This window comes from Salvia splendens, chromosome 13 (assembly GCF_004379255.2).
Source record: "Salvia splendens isolate huo1 chromosome 13, SspV2, whole genome shotgun sequence".
NCBI lineage: Eukaryota > Viridiplantae > Streptophyta > Magnoliopsida > Lamiales > Lamiaceae > Salvia > Salvia splendens.
In genome coordinates, this window is record NC_056044.1 from 3658240 (window position 1) to 3679236 (window position 20997).

The following is a 20997-nucleotide window of genomic DNA, read 5'->3' on the forward strand; positions in this document are numbered from 1 at the left end:
AAAATAATATCCTAATTAAAATTTTAAACAATTTAAATAAAATAATAAGGCAAAAACAATGAAATAACAAGAAAATATGCAAAATTGTTTTGAATCAACAGAAATGTAGTTACTTGGATTGCAATAGAGAAATACCTAAAATTTTAACATATAACTATTTTTTCATAATTTCACCCAATTTGAATTATAGATAACATACCAGAATGTCCAAAATAAAGCCAGCCTAAATATGACGTTTTCCTTTTTGGTACGTCTTTCCTCTTTTGATAATAATTAGTTTACGCCTCTCTCAAATCTCCTTTACTTGATTCACCCTCTTACTTTATTCTCTATTTCAGTCTCTTTCTTATTTTATTTTCTCTTACTAGACATTTAAGAGGGAGTATGTATTATTTTTAGAGCACGCAACAGACGTGCTTAGTGGCTGCACCGTCATCTGTTAATGCTTAAGCCCGGCCCTATGACGAATAGTCCACTCCGATATAGCCCAAAACTAAAGGGCTTTGACTATCCATTATACCATGTTTGGCAATGTTAAAGGCCCGGCCCATTAATTATACCATCTCTATAAGTATGAACCCTCACAACTAGGTTTAGCAGAGTCCTAATATTTATCTGCAGTCATTCATTTTTATTCTCTATATTTTCTTCGATTTCTCCATTAATTTTTTAGGTTACTAGCGATGAAGAGAATTACCTATTTTCCGATTGCAGCATCATGCCGCAGCGTGAATCATTCTATTTGGTTCGTATTCACTGAGCAATTTGTTTTATTTTCCCCAAATGTTTATTACATTTTGACTTCGATTTGTTTTTCGATCTGAATCGAATGCAAATTCCTATTTCGATTCTAAATTTCAATGATTCCAACGAAGGACCTATAGACGAGAGGCGATTTGTAAATGCCGATTCAGTCAAGTTTACCTTCGGAAATATATATCGTTGTGAATTTTGATCGCCGATCCGGATCTGTTAGTTTCGGTTAGGTTCTCCATATCTTCAGATATTTCTAATTCCTTTTATTTGGTATTTATCTATTTAATTCGATAATTGAAACGCGAAGGTTCCCAGCGGAGAGGAAGCGGTCTTGAACGACACCTCTCTAACACATAATTTACACCTTCGCAAACGGAGATTGGCCATCTTAAACGCGCTTCTGAAAATTTCAATTTTAGATGCGTTTTGAACCCTTTGGCTATATTTTCTTCAATGACACTTTAGTTTTCATTATTATCTTAGGTTTTTATTTTCATGTTGTTGAAATCAGTATTTTATGATTTGATTTAGTTTTAATCCAATTGACGAACATAAGTTTATTATGCAGATGGAAGATCTTATAAATCCCAAATATAACAATGAACTTTATTTCTCTCACGCACTACAAATACCGTGACATCTTTTCGTAATTAGGAATGAAAATGAAATTGCAATAATTAAATTTATCATTACCCAAATACTACCTCTGTCTACTTTTAGTGTGGGTGCATGAGTTTTACGAAATATAAGAAAAGTGAGTATGAGTTTTAAGAAATGTGGGTGGAGATTACAATGGAAATTATAAAATAAATTGAACTATAAGTTTATGTCTTTCTGCAAGACAAATTAGTTTTTTTCCCATATAATTAGTTTCTTATTCCCTAAGTTAGGTATTAGCATTATAAATAAGGACATTGTTATTCCTTTCCATCATTCAAGAAATATCAAATAAACTTATTTTCTTTTTATCGTATTTTCCTTTTTTTATCGTCTTCTTTATTTTTTCGCAACTCTAGTTTGGAGCTGATCTCAGGGAAAGCCCGAGACGTCCACTTTTATCCCTCCATCGTGGACCTCTCGTCGTCGCTGGAATCTTGTTAAGGGAGTGCACCCTTAACAATTGGTGCTTTCATTTTCGCAACTTATGGCTCATATCGACGGGAATCGACACCATCAACCTTGGGGGAGTGCCACGCCCGAGGGAGTCATCGCTGCTGGGGGAGGCTTCACTGGAATAGTTCATGACCTCGCAGCTTGAGCGTGTCGCAGCTGCACTCAACAAATTAGAGGCCCGACTTTACGCTGCTGTTCTTCGAGTAGGCGCAACACAGGCGACGCCACACCCGATTCCTGCGCCCCCCTTTAGCGCACCAAGGCTTGCTTCGGGGTACTATCCGCACCCTGAACTTGACCCACCTGACGGGCTGCCGCTGAACGCCACCGCACAGCGGCCTTACGCGCACTACGAACCACCGACATACACCGTCCCAGACACCTACATCGCGCACCAGCAACATCACCCCTACCTGGCCCGATAGCCCACTTGCTGGGACCCACCATGGTCCAGCCAGACGACCTCATACCAGCCGGAGCAGCAAGACTGTGCGTGGGACTACGCCTACGGACCGCCATCATACCAACACGCCGAGCCCACCTGGCAGCAGCACAACCCATGCTTGGGCACACCGCCTTGGCAGTCTGATCGCACGGTATTGTACCCATCAATACCACCGCCGCTGCCCCAGCGCCCGCTCTCCTGGGATCCACCGAGTTTCCAGCTCTTGGCAACAGCGCTGCTGCCTGCAGCTGTTGCTGCCCCACCTCATGCCTATGATTCCCGACAGCCCTCGCGTCTCCACCTCCCGAGCTCAATGAATGAGAATACATTTGAAGACAACGTCAAAGATTTGGAGAAAGAGAGTGAGAATGAGAGGAGAATGCCGGAGGAATCTCACAATTTTGATGATAAAAGTATTAATGATGGTGCGTTCGACGCCGATGATAAGCTGATCCCTCAACGCACCGACACACTGGACAGCAGCATGGACTCTACAGTACGGAGCTCACTTATGGGTCCCTCTTTGGAGTAGTTGCAAAGTGAACAGGTGGATAAAATCAAAGAGCGTTCATGCCCCGAACATCTTGTTGTAGTGCGGAAGCCGCTGCTCCGTTCTACAAGTCCCTGCTGCTCAGCCCTCACACTGACCGCTGCTGCTGTCCCACGGCCACCACAGCCGCACCCACCCTTCTATTCACGACCTCGATTCGTTATAGACAAGGAAAGAATATGGGAGGAAGTTCCTCGCAATGTTGTCGTCGCCATTGGCCCTAATGTTGCAAGTATTAATCATCGTTCAACAACGTTCGACACTAACGGCCGGTTGATCCCTCCGCGCAACGAAATGTCGTGTACAATTATGTATTGTCACAAATTCTTATTGACCAAGTATTATGAAGAGGCTGAAGTAGTAGATGCCCTAGGAGAGTGGAGTTGTCCGATTTGGAATTGCATTGTGTGCATAACAAAGAAAGGTATTCAACCTGCTGGTATACTTATTGATGTGGTAAAGAAAATTGTTATTTCATCTGTATGTGAGGCTTTGATTCAAGGAGATCAATATTTGGGTTGTGAAAAAGTTGCTGGGGTGATCGTTGCCCATTCACTCAGAAAGCGGAGAAGGGAAAATTCTTTTAATGGAAAAACGTATTCAAATTTGCCAGATGACACCGACGAGAAGTCCAAGAAAGTTAAGAATGCGTTCTTTTCCACAGTGGATGTCCTTTCACTTCGATGGCTTTGTGCAAGTCTTGAGCATTTGCATACATTTGATCCAGGAGGGGAGGTTTCACCAAAGCTTTTGTTCGCAATGTTCTTCATTGTGTCGTGGTTTCCACCTTGAGGACAAGATGGATTTTAACCGCGGTCGAGTTGATACGAGCATATCTCTAAATATTCCCTCTACCCTAGTATTTATTCAGTTATTGATTTGCACATCTTTCCCATATAATTAGTTTCTTATTGCCTAAGTTAGGTATTAGCATTATAAATAAGGACATTGTTATTCCTTTCCATCATTCAAGAAATATCAAATTATCTTATTTTCCTTTTATAGCATTTTCCTATTTTTATCGTCTTCTTTATTTTCTCGCAACCCTAGTTTGGAGCTGATCCAGGGGAAATCCCGAGACGCCCACTTTTATCCCTCCGTCGTCGACCTCTCGTCGTCGCCGGAATCTTGTTAAGGGAGTGCACCCTTAACAGTCCCCCCCCCCCAATAATAAAGTTGCCAAACCCATGAAATATGGTCCCAAAATGAGTGCACATGGGATGGGATACATAGATACTAGAATGTCTATATTCATGTCATGAATGAAATCTTGTTGCTTCTTCATTGGCCTCATTTGAGAATGCAAAAACCAAATGTCTCTTGGTTTTGATTTCAAACGCAGAAAACAAAAGGCGCAACGACTTTGTCTCTGGTCCCCTAATTAACCAAAGACATGCCCTTGTTTTCACCAAACTCAAACGTGTTGTTAACTTTGTTTTTTTCTTTCCACAACTTGGCTTGATTAAATCTAGGTTTTTCTTTGCCAAAAATATCATGAACTCGTGTGCTAATAAAATAGCTATAATTTACATCTCATCTTGTCATGATGGCCAAGTGGTCACACTTAGGTCTTTGTTCTCTTACGAGGGGTATAATTAAAATATCATAAAATAGCTATATTAAAATGGATTTTATCTTTATACTAACAAATATCGTTGCCATAATTAACTCCTTTGGGGGTATGGTATGTTGAATGAGAAACAAAAAGTGGAACACTGAATCTCCCCTCATTTTTAGGTCTAGAGAGACAAACCACATTATAGTTACAAGATCACTGTTTTAATTATATGCAATTTTAATCAATTTTTTTCAAGTCTAAGCTGCGCACCCAACCATTTGTATGAATTCGTATCTTTGTGTTTGCAGGTTGTATTTTGCAATTTTGAAAAAAAAAATGATAAAATACGTAGAATAAGGAATAGAAGAACAAATGAAGAAGTTCCAAAAAAGTTGAACATGCAAACTTGGATGATAAATAACATTATTTCTAAATTGACATTATAGATTGAAACAAGAACAAAGCATGTGTTCTAGAAATAACAACAATCTGTAAAGTTATATTGCTTGGGCCAAGATATAGGCTGTGCTCACGAGCTGCCAAATTTTCTAGAATTATAGACTATCCTACACCCAAAATAATCAACATAATTACTTATCTAAACCAAATAATTAGTTGTGAACCAAGTTAAGTTAGATTTTTACGGGGACTAGGCACAGTCCATTCAATCTAACGTATTACTAGTGGAGTATTTGATTAGTTAGGACATACGGGACCAGGTATTTAATTCTTAAAAATATTAGAAAAACTCAAATTGTATATATGTTGTACTAATAAAAATGACTACCTTTGTCACAATTTGGTTTATTTTTCTGTAATTGTTAAAATAAGGCCACCATGTGTGAGAAAAGGACGTAAATAACATATAGCTAGGACAAGTAGGAGGTAATGAAGGGGTGGGTCCCCCAGTCACATTCATGGCTACCTAATTTGAGATACACATGAAACATCAAATCTTAGATTCTTAATTAGTAATTGTCCTGCCCTAATCTATAGCCAAACGTTTGCAATGAAAGACAATAAAATCTAGCATATGCATTCAAAATTTATGAACCCATGTACCCTATTTGCCTGTCCTTGTTCTTCCACCACCCTAATTAATTGTGTGGATTTAGAAATCATTAGTCTATGCTTTGCTAATTATTCTCCAATTCGATTACTAAGGCCATCCACAATAGGAATAGCCCAGCCACTGCCACATCATCAGCACTAAAAAGCCTCCTGCCACATCATCAAAACAAGCAAATAGCCCAGCAATAGCCCAGCCATAGCCCAGCCACATACTATCCACATCATTCTTAACAAATATATATAAAATAAAATAATTAAAAATCACACAATATACGAAATTAAATTTACGACACAAAAACGAGAAAATTCACTAATATTAATAAAATATAAAAAGTACATTAATAAAAAAAAATTATATAATTAAAAAAAACTAACGGCGGTCAATCCTCCGTGCCCATAACTCTTCAATTAAATCCTTTTGGAGTCGAATATGAGCCGCCGTTTGGCGCATGTCGGCGTGTGCTTTTAAGAGGCCAGCTTCATCGTGAGGTACCCCACTCCGTACGTTGGGGGCGGCCACGTCGTGGCTTGGACCGGCTTCATTATCGTCGTTGACCCAATTGGTCAGTTCGCCACCTTCATCTTCGACAATCATGTTGTGCATGATAATACATGCGTACATGATATTAGCAATGCATTGGACTTCCCACAAACGCGTTGGACCCTTAATTGCCGCCCATCGAGACTGGAGCACACCAAATGCGCGCTCCACGTCCTTGCGCGCCGACTCCTGCCGTGCCGCAAAGTAGGCCTTCTTCGCATCTTCTGGGCATCGGATCGTCTTCACAAAGACGGGCCACCTAGGGTATATCCCATCCGCCAAGTAGTAGCCCATATCATGTTGGTTGCCGTTGGCGACAAAACTGATGGCCGGACCGACGCCCTGACACTGCTCGTTGAAAAGTGGCGACGAGTTGAGGACGTTGAGGTCGTTGTTCGAACCAGCTATCCCAAAATACGCGTGCCAAATCCAAAGCCGGTAATCAGCTACGGCCTCGAGGATCATCGTGAGATTCTTTCCCTTGTAGTCGGACGTGTAGAACCCCTTCCAGGCTGCGGGACAGTTCTTCCAGTCCCAATGCATACAATCTATGCTGCCTAACATACCCGGGAACCCATGCTGACTCCCGTGCATCCGCAACAGATCTTGGCAGTCTTCGGGGGTAGGCTTTCGCAGATACTGATCACCGAATACTTCTATCACTCCCAGACAGAAATTCTTCAGACATTGCAAGGCAGTCGTCTCACCGATGTGGAGATACTCGTCCCACATGTCTGCCGCGCCTCCGTAGGCCAACTGCCGGATTGCCGCAGTGCACTTTTGAATAGGTGTGTGGCCGGGTTTGCCAGACGCATCGTGTCTGAAGCGGAAATACAAATATCGAGACTCCAAAGCGTTGACAATACGCATAAACAGGTTCCTGGTCATCCTAAAACGACGCCTGAAAAGGTTGGCGTTGAACCGAGGCTCCTGTGCGAAGTAGTCTTCGTATAGGCGCTGATGTGCAGCTACGTGATCCCGATCAATCACACTGCGGCGGTGGACCACTGGGGGAGGTCGAGGTATCGCCGGCTGCAAGGCCCTTTCCATCCATTGGTTTATCGCGTTGGTCGTATAGGCGTCCAACGCCTCGGCCATTCGACGTTCGTACTCCTCAGCATCCCCTCCGCTACCACCACTACTACCACCAGCATTACTCATTTTGCGTTGTTGATCTTGAACAGAAATTAAGATAGAGAGAGTACTCGTTAAAACAAGTGGTGCGAATGAAAATGACGAACAAAGCGCGTATATTAGTGTTTCGAAAAAAAAAATATTATTTTTTCGCGCTAGGCGGTGCGCTGGGCGATCCGGGCACTGCAATAGCGCCGAACGGACCGTTCAGCGCACCGCCCAGCGCCACGCGACCGCCCAGCGCTGCGCGGTTTCTCTCTCCAATCGCCCGCTGGGCGGCTGCAATAGATCGCCCAGCGAACCGGCCAGCGCCGGCGCTCGGCTGGGCGGTCGATGGGCGCCTATTGTGGATGGCAAAGAGTCCCATTTTTTCATTAAAAAAATAAACAAACTGAAACATGTGACCCCTTTCACCATAAAAATAATGCAATAGTATATCGACATATATAAAAATGCCAATAAGTTATACTATTCCGTGTGATATGAAACGTTTCAGTAATTGATGATTTCCTTTACCAAAAATTGTCCAATTAGATCCGATACAAGTGGGAAAAATTTAATACAGTACAGTATTTTCTAAAGAAAAATGTTATTCACATGTGTTAATCTGCTGCTAATTAATATCGTTAGAACTATATCTGTCGGTAATTCCGCTGGTAAAACGCAGAGTTTTTTTTTACATTGAAACAACATACTTATCAATCTCTTGAATAAAATCATAATTCTTGATTCATTCACACCCTTTCACAAATCTCCTCCACCTCATTATTTTCCTGAAAAATCAAACAACAACAACAAAAAAAGATTAAAACCATAATCAACCAAAACAAATCAAGATAATAACAAGAAACAAACCTATTGATCTTTTGCAATAAATAATAGCTTCACTAATTGAGTTCTCATCAGCATCATAGCAAGAAGCTGAGCTTCGCCTTGGCGAAGCTTCTAGAGATTCTAGAACCTTCCGTTGAAGATCATCCACTTTCCCGCTCTTCCCTGACCAGCAACTCACAAGCACTAACCACTTCTTCAACATCAATCTCCTCAATTTCGATATGACTTGATTACATTTTTTGCCGGGAATGGAGGCAGCCTCCGTTCCCGGGGATCTGGCTATGATTTGCCCCTCCGAGAAGATCTCGTCCGCATTCACAAAGTCAGTGGAGGAAGAAGGGACGTCGAAGCAGAAGTCGTTGTCGTTGTCGTTGTCGTCGATTTGTCTGAGGTTGGGAGGGGGAGTGTTGTGTGTTAACCAGCTGTAGGAGAAGCTGTCTGTGTGTAATGGCTGTGAGTTTTCCATTAATGGAATTGGTTGTGAAGAAGAGGAAGAATTATGTTTGTTTAAATAGTGAGGTTCACAACAACACAAGGCATGTTGATTTGGAGTTTTTGCTAGTTTTACCGACAATTGACAAAGGGAATTTGTCGATGTTTTGGATTTGATGAAGTAGGCTGTGGTCATATGATGTCAAGATTATGTGGTCTAGAAAGGGAACCACTAATAGTAATGAATTTATTGTTAACAAAGAAAAGATCACATAGGGTCAATCTTTTCTTGGAAGAATACTATCTAGACATTAGATTTTTGTCTTGAAAAAATTCTTTACTATTCTCTATAATTCAGTGTTTAACATTTATTGATGGACAATTCTCTATCGTTGATTACTGACGGATTTATGACTAATCGTCCATGGGTAAATTTCCTGACAGCCCTTTTGACGGATTTATGATTCACACCAAATTTATCGTCACATTTACTGATGGATGTCCACATCGGAGGATTTACTGACGGACTTCTCTGTTGGGATTTTTTTTTGAAATCCTTAAAATTTTGTTAATGTTGTTGAAATTAAATTTATAGACGGATATGTGCTCGTAGCAAATTACTGACATTCTTTGTACCAACACTGTTGATCCATCGGTAATCTTGCCAACCGATTTTCGGATTTACTTACGGAAAAATCCGTGTCAATTCCGTATTTTTTGGGTGGAAATGAGGTTACTAAATTACATAACAAATATATGGATCTAAATTAGAAATTGAATATGCCTTTCTTGCTTATAGTATTATACACATACTTGTTTGGTGTTATGCAAAAAATGGCATTAGAATATGGAAGTTGTCATATTAAAACAAATATTATTTCCAGGAGGATTTATGGGAAGGATTGAAGCAAGATGCTGTCACAATAAGCCAAGACCATGATTCAGATTTCAAACAATGAAATTCTGCTCATAAAAAATATTTGAAATCGTAAGCTGACTTATATGCTGCATTACTATCTAATAGAGAGATGCATACACTATAAATCTTCATGGTCAAAAAACTGAAAAAAGTTTTTCGATCTTATTTTAATGTGAGGTCTTTTTTGAACCTCTCCATGTATAAAATTCAGTTCCACCACTTTAAAAGAATATTTCCATGTGCATACAATAGTAGTATTAAAGTAGTTGAATTTTTAATTTGAACGTCAGCAAAGGTTTTAGAGCAACGGTTCCGCGGCGGCATGCGTTGCAGCCGCCGTGTCGTCGCCATTCCGTGCCTATGCCGTGCCGGGTGTCGTTGCCGCGGCACGTGGCACGACACGTTCCGCCACGCGCCGAGGCGACGTGGCGGGCTCTCAGCGCACGAGTGACGCCCACTCGCTGCCCCGCGAGTGGGTTTCGTCATGGTGACGCAATAATTCTTTTTTTTTTAAATTCGAATTTAATAAAAAAAAAAATTTTGCAACAGTATTGTGACCGTTTTTTATCCATTTTGTATTTTTTTAAAATTTATTTACTCTATAAATACTCCTATTTCATATTCATTTCACTCACAAACACACATCTATTCCTCTCAAATCCTCTCTATTTCCACCCCAATTTTCATCTCAAATCAACTCTGTTTTTCTTCTCTCAAATTTAATCAAACTAATGGATCCTTTTGAACAAATGCGTCAAATATTGGAACAATCACTTCAAGAAGATCGACGACGGGAGGCGGAAGAAGCCGCGCCGCCCCAACGACGCTCCCGTACGTACATCCATCGTAACCGGGAGGAAGCCGCCGCAAAGTTAGTACGCGACTACTTCTGCGATAACCCAGTTTGGCGGATGAAATTATTAAAATTGTGTACTTTTATTTTTTTAGGATTTTAAGTGTGTGCTTTTTATTTTTTTAAGTTTAAGTTGTAACTTTGTTTTAATGTTGTGTGTTTTTTAATAAAGTGTGTTTGTTTTTTATTAAAGTGTGTTTTTTAATTGAATTGAGTTGGAAATAAAAAAATGAAATTGAATGAATAGTAATTTAAGGAACGGTTAAGGAACGGAGGGTTGCAGGTTCCGTTCCTTAGTTAAGGAATAGAGTAAAAAAGTACAGTGGGGCCCGCAAATAGTAGTTTAAGGAACAGTTTAAGAACGGTATAGGAACATTGTTGTGAATGGCGTTAGAACTAACAAAATTTAGTTGAAAAACGAACACTGTCCCCTCCTATAAATAAAAGTACTATTCTTAACTTAAGATATGTCTTTTTTAGATTACATCGAATCTATCGACTTTTTACATGCAAATCTCAATTTGGAACTATTCAAAAAAAAAAATACTGATTTTGGCGTTTTATTTCAATGAATTCAGAACATAAACATTTTCTCATAACTTACAAGCCATTAAATGATACGAAGATAGTGAATTTGAATAGATTATGTTTTTTGACAGATGGATACATATACAATAGGATGTAATATTGTGCGACGAAAAATAAGTGTATATGTTTTGTTCTTCCCACATTATATAAATCATAGAAAGTGATGGAAATGACTTTAGATGAATTTTTATTAATTAATAACGAAATATTGGTATATGCGACATACAGTTTAATGTTATTAATCTAAAAAATAAATAAATTTTATCATAACTTTGAAGGATTCTAATAAAATAATTCTTATCTATTTCAAGTACTAATATAATACTATATTATTAAAACTTTAATGATAATGACCTGCCTTAACGTGACAACATGAACACCCCATCGATTCCATATTCTATCTGGCGTACATACAAAGAGCCACGATTTTGATTTCAACATCTAACAATGGTTTGTCAACTTGGATTTAGAACTTTGTTCGATAGAGAAAGTACATTTCAAAATTTGATATACTATCATTTATACGTTTATTGTGATGATATATGTAGTGATTTTCACACTATAATAAATTAATAATATAGGAGTATAGAGTATGAAAGGAAAGTGAATCAATCTATAACACAAAATCCATGATTTTATTAGCGAGTCTAAAGTTTCGTTAACAGTTGTGAGATAATTCTAGTAGCTTTAGAGACAGTTGTGACTTATTGCTTGCACATTTTATCTCAAGCCTTTCACTGTGTGCGCGCCACCGTCGTTGCATGACTCATCATGCAACAACGAGATCTCATTCATTTATTTTTAAATGATACTTCTTCATTGAAATCTAAACCATTTATATTTATGTGTTTACACATTGCATTGACTACATAACATCGCATGCATTCTCTATTCAGATTTGATCTTGAATACTCATCAATTGCATTCTTAATTATATAGGTTAATTTATTTAATATTATCAGAACTTCATCAATTTATAAGTATGGAGACTTCTATGGGGGTGAAAACTTAAATACAATTAATTTTGGGAAGACGACAATTAATAAAATTACTCTTTTAATAGGGATAAAGACATGTATTGCAAAAAAACAAAGCATTCACATAAATGCTTTGTTGAAAAGTTCATCCATTTATTTGACTTTAGTATTTACAATATTTATTACTCATTCCGTTCCAATTTAAGCGATGCAATTCATGTCAAGACCATAATTAAGAAAAAAGATAATATGTTAAATAGAGAAAGATTAAAATGAAAGAAAGAATAGAAAACGAAATAGAAGAGAGAATAAGCTTAATCTGCAACTTAGCTTGGAACCAAATAAAGAATACTGATTTTCATCACCTAACTTGTGATCGATGGAGTTTTATCAATTACTTGTATTTAGTCTGTTCAAAAAAAAAATTGTTTTTCTATTTTTGTTACGTTCATTAAAATTAGCATTTACTATATATTTAAGGTAAATCGGCGGATCTCATTTTTCGTTAAAAATATTTATTATCACTCTTTAATTTTTATGTTTTTCTTATTTTATGAATTTTATCACAAATTGATATAATTCAGTATAGAAATTAATTTTCCATTATCTAAATTTAGTATCTATATTACTAGTGGGAGTGATCAATTGAACTAATCATTTAATTGCTAACTATAACTAATTTAAGACCATAGGCTCGCCGATTTTTGGCGCTCGCCGGTCCGCTCGCCGAACTATTGCAACCAGCGAGCGCCAAATCGGCGAGAAAAACGGCGAGCGCTCGCCGATCGGCTGACCGCTATTGCAGGCTCCCGATTGGCGAGCGATCGGCAAGCGAAAATTTTAATTTTTTTATTTAATGTTTTTTAAATGAAACTCATTCTTGGTTGTTTCTCTTTTATAGAGACATCCGTGAATGTTTTATGTTCCACTTTCGATGAGGGACAAACTCATTCTTAGTTGTTTCTCTTTTATAGAGACATCCTTGAATGTTTTATGTTCCATTTTCGATGTGAGACAAACTCATTCTTGGTTGTTTCTCTTTTATAGAGACATCCGTGAATGTTTTATGTTCCACTTTCGATGTGGGACAAACTCATTCTTGGTTGACATCCGTGAATATTTTATGTTCCACTTTCGATGTGGGACAAACTCATTCTTGGTTGTTTCTCTTTTATAGAGACATCCTTGAATGTTTTATGTTACACTTTCGATGTGGGACAAACTCATTAATGAGGATGTTGTAATGTTATTTTAATTTTAATGAAGTGTGTTTTTTTAATTAATGTACTTTTTAAATTTTAATATTATTATTGAATTTTCCCGTATCTGTGTCGTATATTTAATTCCGTATTTGGTGTGATTGTTAATTATTTGTTTTTTATAATTTTATTTATTGTGGCTAGACTATGACTGAGCTATTACTTATCTAGTTGCTTATCCTAATGATGTGATAGAAGGAGTTTGTGGCTGGGCTATGGCCGACCGATTCTTACGGTGGATGCTCTAAAGATTCCACTGAGCAAAAGAGGCAACAAAAGAGAGTAATATTCCAAAGAGGAATCTATTGTTGTTTAAATTAGTGAGAGGCATAGCAGAAAATATCTTCCACCACCGCTTCGCCGGAAAATTCGCTGTCAACGCGCATTCTCTCCGCCCTCTCTCTCCGCATAAGATACTAACAATTCGATCTCGTTTGATTTCAGCATTGCGAATTCAAAATTACCAGATTTGAAGGAGGAGAGAGAAAGCGGATCTCCACTCGCTTATCTGATTCCAGATCTCGTTTTATACAATCTCACCACAGAGGCGGCGCATCGATCGGCCATGGCCGCCGCCGGCGACGACGATAAGAAGTACATCACCTCCGACGATCTCAGCAAGCACAACAAATCCGGCGATCTGTGGCTCTCAATCCAGGGCAAAGTCTACAACGTCACCGATTGGGCGAAGCGCCACCCCGGCGGCGAGGTTCCTCTTCTCAATCTCGCTGGCCAGGACGTCACCGACGCATTCATCGCCTTCCACCCTGGCTCCGCCTGGAAGCACCTGGACAGTCTCTTCACCGGCTACCACCTCCGCGACTTCCACGTCTCGGAAATGTCTCGCGATTACCGCACCCTCGCGACGCAGTTCGCCAGATCCGGAATGTTCGAGAAGAAAGGCCACGGCGTGATCTACAGCCTCTGCTTCGTCTCCTTCCTCCTCGCCGCCTGCTTCTACGGCGTCCTCGGCTGCGACGGTTTCCTCACCCACATTCTCTCCGGATGCCTCCTCGGATTAATCTGGATGCAGGTCGCCTACCTAGGGCACGACTCCGGCCACTACAACATCATGATTAGCCCTAGATTCAACAAATTAGCGCAGATCCTCACCGGAAACTGCCTCACCGGCATCAGCATTGCGTGGTGGAAGTGGACGCACAACGCGCACCACATCGCGTGCAACAGCCTCGATTACGACCCCGATCTCCAGCACCTCCCGATGCTCGCCGTCTCCAACCGCTTCTTCACCAACCTCACCTCCAAATTCTACAACAGGAAGCTCGAATTCGATCCAATCGCTCGATTCTTCATCAGCTACCAACACCTCACATACTACCCCGTGATGTGCGTCGCCAGAGTCAATCTCTACCTCCAAACATTCCTCCTCCTCCTCTCCAGCCGCAGAGTCCCCGACAGAGGCCTCAACATTTTAGGAATCATGGTGTTCTGGACATGGTTCCCTCTCCTCGTCTCATTTTTACCCAATTGGACGGAGAGAGTCCTCTTCGTGCTAGCCAGCTTCTGCGTCTGCTCAATCCAACACATCCAATTCACGCTCAACCACTTCGCCGCCGACGTCTACGTAGGCCCGCCGAAGGGGAACAACTGGTTCGAAAAACAAACCGCTGGAACAATCGACATTGACTGCCCTTCTTATATGGATTGGTTTTTCGGCGGGCTCCAATTTCAGCTGGAGCATCATCTCTTTCCAAGGCTGCCGAGGTGCCATTTGAGGAAGGTTTCCCCCATTATCAGAGACCTCTGCAAGAAGCACAACTTGCCATACCGGAGCTTGACGTTTGTGGAGGCGAACAAGTGGACGCTGCGGACGCTCAGGGCCGCCGCGGTCGAGGCCCGAGACTTCTCCATGGTGCCGAGAAACTTGCTGTGGGAAGCTGTCAACACACATGGATGAAATGAGAGTAATTCATTTCTCACTCACACGCTCTTCCTTAATTTTGTTTTTCTATTCTTTATTCTGTTTTGAAATTATTTGATCAACTCTTTGGAACAGCTTGTGATAACCTTATGTGTTTGAAGTTGTTCATTGGCATATTTATACGTATCTATTATGTTTGGAGCAACTGCTGTCACTATTCATATTTATTACAGTAACTGTTTTGTTGGTGAAGAAGGTTTGAATTCTGAAGTAATAAGTTGGTTTTGGGGTGGTGGAGGCAACCTATATACTGAAATTGAATGAGTTGCTGCACTTTAATTAGTTGGCCAAAGTCCATCGAATAAGATGTTTGCATTGGATAAATTGAAACAATCTCCCTAGGAATGATATAGAGCATCCACATTAGCGCCGGAAAACCCGGCTGGTGCGAGGCCGCCGCGTGGCCACCACGAACACCAGCCCCATTCACGGCGATTAGTCCTGTAAATTCGGATACACGAACCTGAAATATCTAAATTGTCCTACCCAATACCCGACTCATATATGAATCGGATACCCTAATACCTGATGCGGGTACCTGAACTCGACTAATTGAGTACATGTAAATCCAAAATTATTATATTTCAAATTTATTCTATTTATATAAATTATATTTTGATGTATATGATTAAAAATAACATAATAGTACGATTTCAAAAAATCAAATTTTGGCATAATTCGAAACTCTAAGATTCTTACATAATTGGACCCTATCTAGATAAAATTATTTATCATGAATCCATAAACGGGGACTAATCAAGTATTAATTGGGTAACTGAATACGGGTTCGGGTATCTAAAATCTAAAAAGTTTTTACATCAGCTACCTAAAGTCATAATTTCGGGTACTCGAAATATGTTGGGTATCGGGTATACTCGAAACCCGAGAATTAAATTTGCACCCCTAGTAGCGCCACAAAAACACAGTGGCGGCCGTGGTCGCATCCCAATTAATTGCTCCGTCCGTTCTTTATTAATTGAAACATTTTTCTATTTCAGACATTCCAAGATAATTAAATCATTTTTGCAAAAAGTAACACATATTTTTTTCCTTATTTTATCCTCCTTCTACTTAACATAGTAGGAGTAGTAAACATCTCTTTTTTAATCTATATGCTGATAAGAAAAGACTCAAATAATAAGAAATAAAGGGAGTGATATTTTTTTTCCAACTTGAAGTATTTTTTTCATAAATTTGTTGGTTCCATTTTTATGATGGCATGGAACTGCCTCACTTTTAAGACAATCCATCTCAAGGTGCTTCGCTTCAATTCCGATAATTTCTTAGTTTGACATGTTTCCATTCATGTAGAATCAAGTTATGTCGACATGTTCCCATGAAGAATCAAGTTATGATCGATTCCAACATGATCTAATTCAAGAAATTTTGCATATAAAATAATTTAAAATAATAAATGGTATCATTTTTAAATCCACAATGAGGTGCTATATTCCGCCACATCAGCATTTTATCCTCCTCTTAGATTGAAGTGGTATCTTTGGTTTCACTCCTTTATAGAGAATAAGTAAAGAATTTTTTCAAGACAAAAATCTAATGTCTAGATAGTATTCTTCCAAGAAAAGATTGACCCTATGTGATCTTTTCTTTGTTAACAATAAATTCATTACTATTAGTGGTTCCCTTTCTAGACCACATAATCTTGACATCATATGACCACAGCCTACTTCATCAAATCCAAAACTTCGACAAATTCCCTTTGTCAATTGTCGGTAAAACTAGCAAAAACTCCAAATCAACATGCCTTGTGTTGTTGTGAACCTCACTATTTAAACAAACATAATTCTTCCTCTTCTTCACAACCAATTCCATTAATGGAAAACTCACAGCCACTGCAGATAAATAAATGATAAATGAGGTGCTATATTCCGCCACATCAGCATTTTATCCTCCCCTCATTCATCTGCAGTGGTGCACCTTATAATATTAACTAATATTTTATATTAATTTTTTTATTTTTTATGTTTGCAAATATGTCAATTATTAGCAAAATAAATATAAAAATACCACAAATAAAAGGAAAATTCTACATTTACTTAATTAGAAATTTTTTTTACAACGATAGGAAAATAGGAAGAGTTGAAATTGAGATGAGGAAGAGAGTAGAGTGAAGGATGTGAAATAAAGTAAAAATAAGGTGATATAAATAGAAGAAATTTTCTTAAAAAAATTGTGTTGCATCGTCCGGACTATCCTCGTTATCCCTTGCAATGGGGCGGAGGATGGGCCGGACGGAGGATGCAAAAAATGGTTCATCGTCCGCGGAGGATGCATAGGGCGCGAGGATAGATGGAGCATCCTCCGCCCACCTGCAGTGGCGGAGGATGGATCAGGCGGGCTATCCTCCGTCCCATTGTGGATGTGGGCCCAAATCCACTTTTATTCATTTTTTTACTCTCTGCTCTTCCGCAAGAGCACAACACCCACATTCATGTTCTTCGGCAAGAGCATGCTCAAGGGTCCCACCATTCTCTTATTCAATTTAAATTACTAAAAACATTTCCATAATATTAAAAGGCATTAAAAATACCCGAAATACTATTAAAAATTACTAAAAATTTAAAAATTACATAATTAAAATCCTAAAAATTAAAAATTACATAATTAAAATCCTAAAAATTGAGGTTGAGAGAGTTGTTTGGTGTAATATGATTTTTTGTGTTGAAATGGAGGTATTTATAGATGAAAGTGTGAATTTTGGGATAAAAATAATGAAAAAATAAATTAAAAGTTTGGAAAAAATGGATATTTTTTATTGGGAAGTGGGAAAATATTTTTTTTATTAAATCTGAATTTTTCATGTTTTTTTGAATTAATAAATAAATAAATAAATGATAAACTAACGGTCAATCAAAGCATGCCACGTCGGTTGCTCGTGCTCTTGCCGTCGGCACGGCGGTGCTCTTAGCTAAGAGCAAGGCCGTGCCGTCGGCAAGAGCACAACGGTGAGCAGGTACGTGGCGTCGGCAAGAGCAGGGTACCCGTCGTGCCGACGGCACAGCACCTCCTCTTAGCTAAGAGCACCGATGTGTATGCTCAAAGGATCTTACTTTTTCAAAAAGATATAAATTGAGAATATATATTTCTCATTTACCTTTTAAAAAAATCAAATATATAATGAATTTTAAAGGAAGAAATTAAATGAAAGACAAAAAAAAAGTACTCGTCATCTACCTCTTGTGCGTGAAGAAAATGTAAACATATCTCTTCAATATTAAAAGAATTTCAATACTACCTTTCCAAAGAATGATTTTTTATAAGAGAATCAATATAATAATTATTTCTTTTTGTCTTTTCATTTATCTTTTACTCGAGTTACTATTTAGAGCACCCGTAATGCATCCCACGGGTGTCTCTTATCTCGTTCCTCCAAGACGAGACGGATCCGGAACGTGTTACAACGTCCCGTCTCATCACCATCCCGCCGAGACGCCCGTCCCAGCGAGACAGATGGCGAGCCGTCTCGCCACGCGCCCGCGCGACGTGGCGCGCGGTAGCGCCACGTGTGACGCCCACTCGCCGGCCCGCGAGTAGACTTCGTCATGCTGACGCAATAAATTATTTTTTAAAAATTCGAATTTAAAAAAATAAAAATTAAAAAACGGTAATATTACAGTTTTTAAAATAAAGAATTTATTCTTATTTTTTACTCTATAAATACTCCTATTTCATCCTCATTACACACAAAAAACACGTCTATTCTTCCCAAATCATCTTCATTTCTTCTCCAATTTTCATCTAACCTCTCCAATTTCATCACAAAATGTCCGGCGACGGAAACTCTGGCGGTGGCGGCTCCGGCGGGTTTGACATCAACGCGTTTGGCGACTGGGGGCATGTACAATGTATTGGGTGGTTCGAGTTCTGGTTCGTCGACGCCGGGCACCCAAGGCTCGTCGACGCCGGCGGGGTACCAACCACCTCATTTTGATGTGGATGCATACGCTCGTCCCTCCGTCCCGAGGTATTCACAGGGATTATCCCAAATTAGGGAGGATTATCAGGATGAAACCACTTCGGAAGGAGGACGCGACGGTGGAAACTCTAGGGCATTCGACGCCATGGAGGAAGAGGCGGAGGCAGCCGAGGAGGAGGATGGACCGAGGCGAATCAAGCCAGGCCGCCTTAAGGGACCAAGGCGGAGAAGGCGGCTAGAGGGAGGATGGACCGAGGCGAATCAAGCCAGGCCGGCTCCCAAGGGCCGCCTTCCTCCTTAATGTCCATGTACTTCACCGCCACGATGGCCGACACTCCCCGCATGACGCGTGCCTAATTTCAAGCCCATCATGCTGGCATTGTGTATCTGGCGGGACAACTTGGTATTCCGCCTCCAGGGGATGATTCACCGTCGGAGTAATATTTTATAATTTCTATAAAATTGTATTTTAAATTATGTCTTTTTTTATTTATTTTGTCACGAATTTAATTATGTATTTTTTAAGGATTTTAAGTTGTAATTTTTATTTTATTTAATGAAGTGTGTTTTTATTAATTGAATTTGTTGGAAATAAAAATAAAAAATGAAATTGAATGAATAGTTAAGGGACGAGATGATTAAGAGACGGATAAGAGATGGAGGGTTGCAGGTTCTGTCTCTTAGTTAAGAGATGGAGAGAAAAGTACAGTAGGGCCCATGAATAGTTAAGAGATGAGACGGTTAAGAGATGGATAAGAGACAGTGTTGCGGATGGCCTTAAGAGCATTGCCAGATATATTAACATTGAAAAATTAGGAGCAAATCCACTCATATAACATTAGTTTGGCACTGGAAATTTGGTTGTTAAATCACTTTCACCCCTTCCTCAATCTAGTACTTTATTTTTCATCACTAAATATCCAAGCTTTGCCATCCAATCTTTCATATAGTACATTGCAAATATATTTAACTCTAGCAAAGATTGATTCTACAAGAAAGAGAGAATAAATAGAAACTACAACAATGTGAACTCACTCTCACCCTTTCCTATATTTCTACTACTTTTCATAAATCATAAACCATGCTTTGTAAAATTCAGGAAGATGATGGCCTTACTTCATTTCCACTATCATCAACCTAAAAAAGCAATAGACAAAGAAGGGAGTAGTAGGATATGTTGCTATTTTTCTTCTTCACAATTTATCAAAATTTGATATTGCAGAATTTTTGTTCAAAATTACAAAAAATTTCCTTCAAAATCTCACCTTTAACTACCAATACCTCGAAATAAAAATTGACACTTATATTCAAGATATCTTCTTGTGCACATAGAATTCCTAGGTGCAAAACAAAACCTTCAATTAGTACATTTTAATTTAACTTAATCACCTAATTAACCTAATTAATTTACTAACATTTTATTTCATACCATAAATTATTTTAATAATAGATAATTTAGCACATGTAACGCAAACATAATATTAATATTTTACATAGGGTTAAGAACTTACATATCACCTCTGTCCAGCTACTTCCAGTTCTATTGATATACAGTCATTTTTGCAATGTGCATCTAAATATCAAACTATTTCGAAGATCATGTCATTTTTATTTTTAACTCTTAAAAGTCAATTCATAAAGTATAATTAAATTTTGAATTTATTGAATTTTGTTGGTAGTATTATTTGTATTTAAGGATTTACTATTTGGTATAGTATAAAACTTTACAACAATTAGGGTTGATTTTTGCAATACTATTTTCTTTTTGTGGAATAATTTTATCCATAGAGGGTTAGCAGCACATGTACCAGCCATTTGATGATACTAGTATTTAATACTTGAATTATTGTATTAATGATTATAACTATAGGGTCGTGATCAATTAAGCTTTTTTAGCTAAATTGAGAATTGAGATGCATTATCAGCCACTCATTTTTATTAAATGAGTGGTCCAGAATTTGTCACATGGAAAATATTTTTAGATTAATTAATTATGAAAGGGTAGAATGGTAATTTTACAGTACATTTTATTCAATAAATACCTGTTTTTAATTTTAATTTTTTAATTTTTTAATAAATTTTTTAAATTTT

At 38.7% G+C, this 20997-nt stretch overlaps 2 protein-coding genes and 1 non-coding gene across 3 annotated transcripts; 2 read left to right on the forward strand and 1 right to left on the reverse strand.

Moving 5' to 3' along the window:
* The first annotated feature begins 1055 nt into the window (after positions 1 to 1055).
* LOC121763121 lies at positions 1056 to 1205 on the forward strand. The gene has a single exon (XR_006042364.1). It is a non-coding gene; the product is annotated as a small nucleolar RNA snoR145 (small nucleolar RNA).
* Positions 1206 to 7740: 6535 nt separating this feature from the next.
* Positions 7741 to 8492, reverse strand: LOC121761556. The gene is made up of 2 exons (XM_042157195.1): positions 8024 to 8492; positions 7741 to 7941 (listed from the first exon to the last, which is right to left on the reverse strand). The coding sequence occupies exons 1-2, from the start codon at positions 8466 to 8468 to the stop codon at positions 7934 to 7936; spliced, it is 453 nt and encodes a 150-aa protein (XP_042013129.1). The 5' UTR covers positions 8469 to 8492; the 3' UTR covers positions 7741 to 7933.
* A 4839-nt stretch (positions 8493 to 13331) lies between these two features.
* LOC121762503 (delta(8)-fatty-acid desaturase-like) lies at positions 13332 to 15117 on the forward strand. The gene has a single exon (XM_042158393.1). It carries the CDS (start codon positions 13596 to 13598, stop codon positions 14946 to 14948), a length of 1353 nt encoding a protein of 450 aa, XP_042014327.1. The 5' UTR covers positions 13332 to 13595; the 3' UTR covers positions 14949 to 15117.
* Positions 15118 to 20997: the final 5880 nt, after the last annotated feature.

Coding starts and splice junctions, on each gene's coding strand:
- LOC121762503 (XM_042158393.1), top strand. CDS start 13,596: ATGGCCGCCGCCGGCGACGACGATAAGAAGTACATCACCTCCGACGAT.
- LOC121761556 (XM_042157195.1), bottom strand. CDS start 8,468: ATGGAAAACTCACAGCCATTACACACAGACAGCTTCTCCTACAGCTGG.